This window comes from Antrostomus carolinensis, unplaced genomic scaffold, assembly GCF_000700745.2.
Source record: "Antrostomus carolinensis isolate BGI_N321 unplaced genomic scaffold, ASM70074v2 scaffold25753, whole genome shotgun sequence".
Lineage (NCBI taxonomy): Eukaryota > Metazoa > Chordata > Aves > Caprimulgiformes > Caprimulgidae > Antrostomus > Antrostomus carolinensis.
This window is the reverse complement of record NW_010307657.1, coordinates 42,890-44,389: the sequence shown is the minus strand read 5'-3', so window position 1 is coordinate 44,389 and position 1,500 is coordinate 42,890. Positions and strand designations below refer to the sequence as shown.

At 41.7% G+C, this 1,500-nt stretch overlaps 1 protein-coding gene across 1 annotated transcript in view; it reads left to right on the top strand.

The window, feature by feature from the left end:
• SLC6A14 (solute carrier family 6 member 14) overlaps positions 1-325 on the top strand; it is a 13,522-nt gene extending 13,197 nt beyond the window's left edge. Inside the window, exon 15 of the mRNA XM_010165511.2 lies at positions 176-325. Within this exon, the coding sequence (XP_010163813.2) occupies positions 176-325 (150 nt within the window). The remainder of the gene's footprint in view (positions 1-175) is intronic.
• The last annotated feature ends 1,175 nt before the right edge of the window (positions 326-1,500 follow it).

Here is a 1,500-nt window from a genome sequence, read left to right as displayed (position 1 = left end):
TTGACTTCAGAAGACACTGAACCCAAAGGCATTTGGAATGCTTTATAAAACACTTTGGTGATTGGCTTGTAATTTGTTGAGTTGCAGGGCATATCTAGAGTTACAGCTTTATGGAACTTTAAAAATAGCCCAGACTAAGGCAAGACATCAATTGCCTCTTATTTTCACTTTCCAGCGCATTGTAAGATGCTGCAGACCTGCTGCAAACTGGGGTCCCTACCTGGAATGTCACCGAGGAGAAAGATACAGCCACATCGTGGATCCCAAAAAGAAAAAGGAACATGAGATTCCTACTGTGCATGGCTTCGTGTACACTCAACAGTGAGATGGCCGTTTGGATGACAAATTTTTAAAATATGTGTGGATTTTTTTCTTTAACTATTAGAAAGTGACAATGCAAAACAACAAAAAGCAAATCAACCTTCTGCCCTTCAAAACCCAGCCCCCAAATGAAAGCGAGCCATATTATTTATTTTTAGTGCTGTATGTTTGGGGAGGAACAGGTAAATTAGACATTGAGATTTCCCAGATATTTACATTGAGAGGGCAGAAAATTGCATTGCAGGCTCCCAAGGCTGATGGACTCTGTGCATGCTGAACCCCATCCAACTGGTATCCAGCTGGACTGCAGATACTGGTGTGGAAGAGAATAAAGACACATTCTGGTGCTCCCCAGCTACAGGAAATTTGAGCCAAAAGGTGCTGTGCTTGCATGGCACTGTGTGTTATGGGCAGTTACTATCTTCTGCTGTGTTTGCCATCCATGGTGGCGTACAGTTGGCAGAGAGGTGAATGGGTGTGCTGCTGCCTGGCCCTAGCTCAGGGAACAGGAATAATTTTTCTCTGTCTAAGCCTTGCTCAGCACTGTGAGGCTGCTCAGGATTTGATGTTGACTGCAGTGTGTGTATGTTTGGTCTGTACTTCTAAATATTGAATGGCAAAAAATTGCCATCACAGGAAATAAGACCTTAACGTGGTGAAAAGCAGGCTGCTTTCTATTTCTCATTATTCCTCTTGGGATCTCCGGAGAGCTATCTTTTGTGTCATGCCCCATGCTCAGCATTCATCTGTCAGTAATTAAAAAATCCCATGTTTCCATATTCTGTCATTAGGTTCTGCAGAATGAAATAGTAACAATTGATTTGCTCTCCTACACTGACCAAAGCTTGACCAAGGCTTTACCTGTCAAGTATTTTCTCTGCATCTTTCACTCAGACTTGGGTTTTCCCTTCCAGAGGAGACTCAAAGTGCTTTTTAAAGATTCAAACAGTATTATCAATGCTGTGGTAGGGCCAAAAGAAGCAGAACTTTACCCTAAGTGAAGATTACAACTGCCTTGTAGTCCTATTACTCCAAAATTTGCTGAAATCATGAGATTATTGAAAAGTTAGGAAGTTTGTAATTTGGGAATGCAGACTTATGTTTCTACCCAGGATCTAGTGGGTTAGGTTAAGAGAACCTGACTTCACTCCTAATACAAGCAAATTCCTGATAAAGACA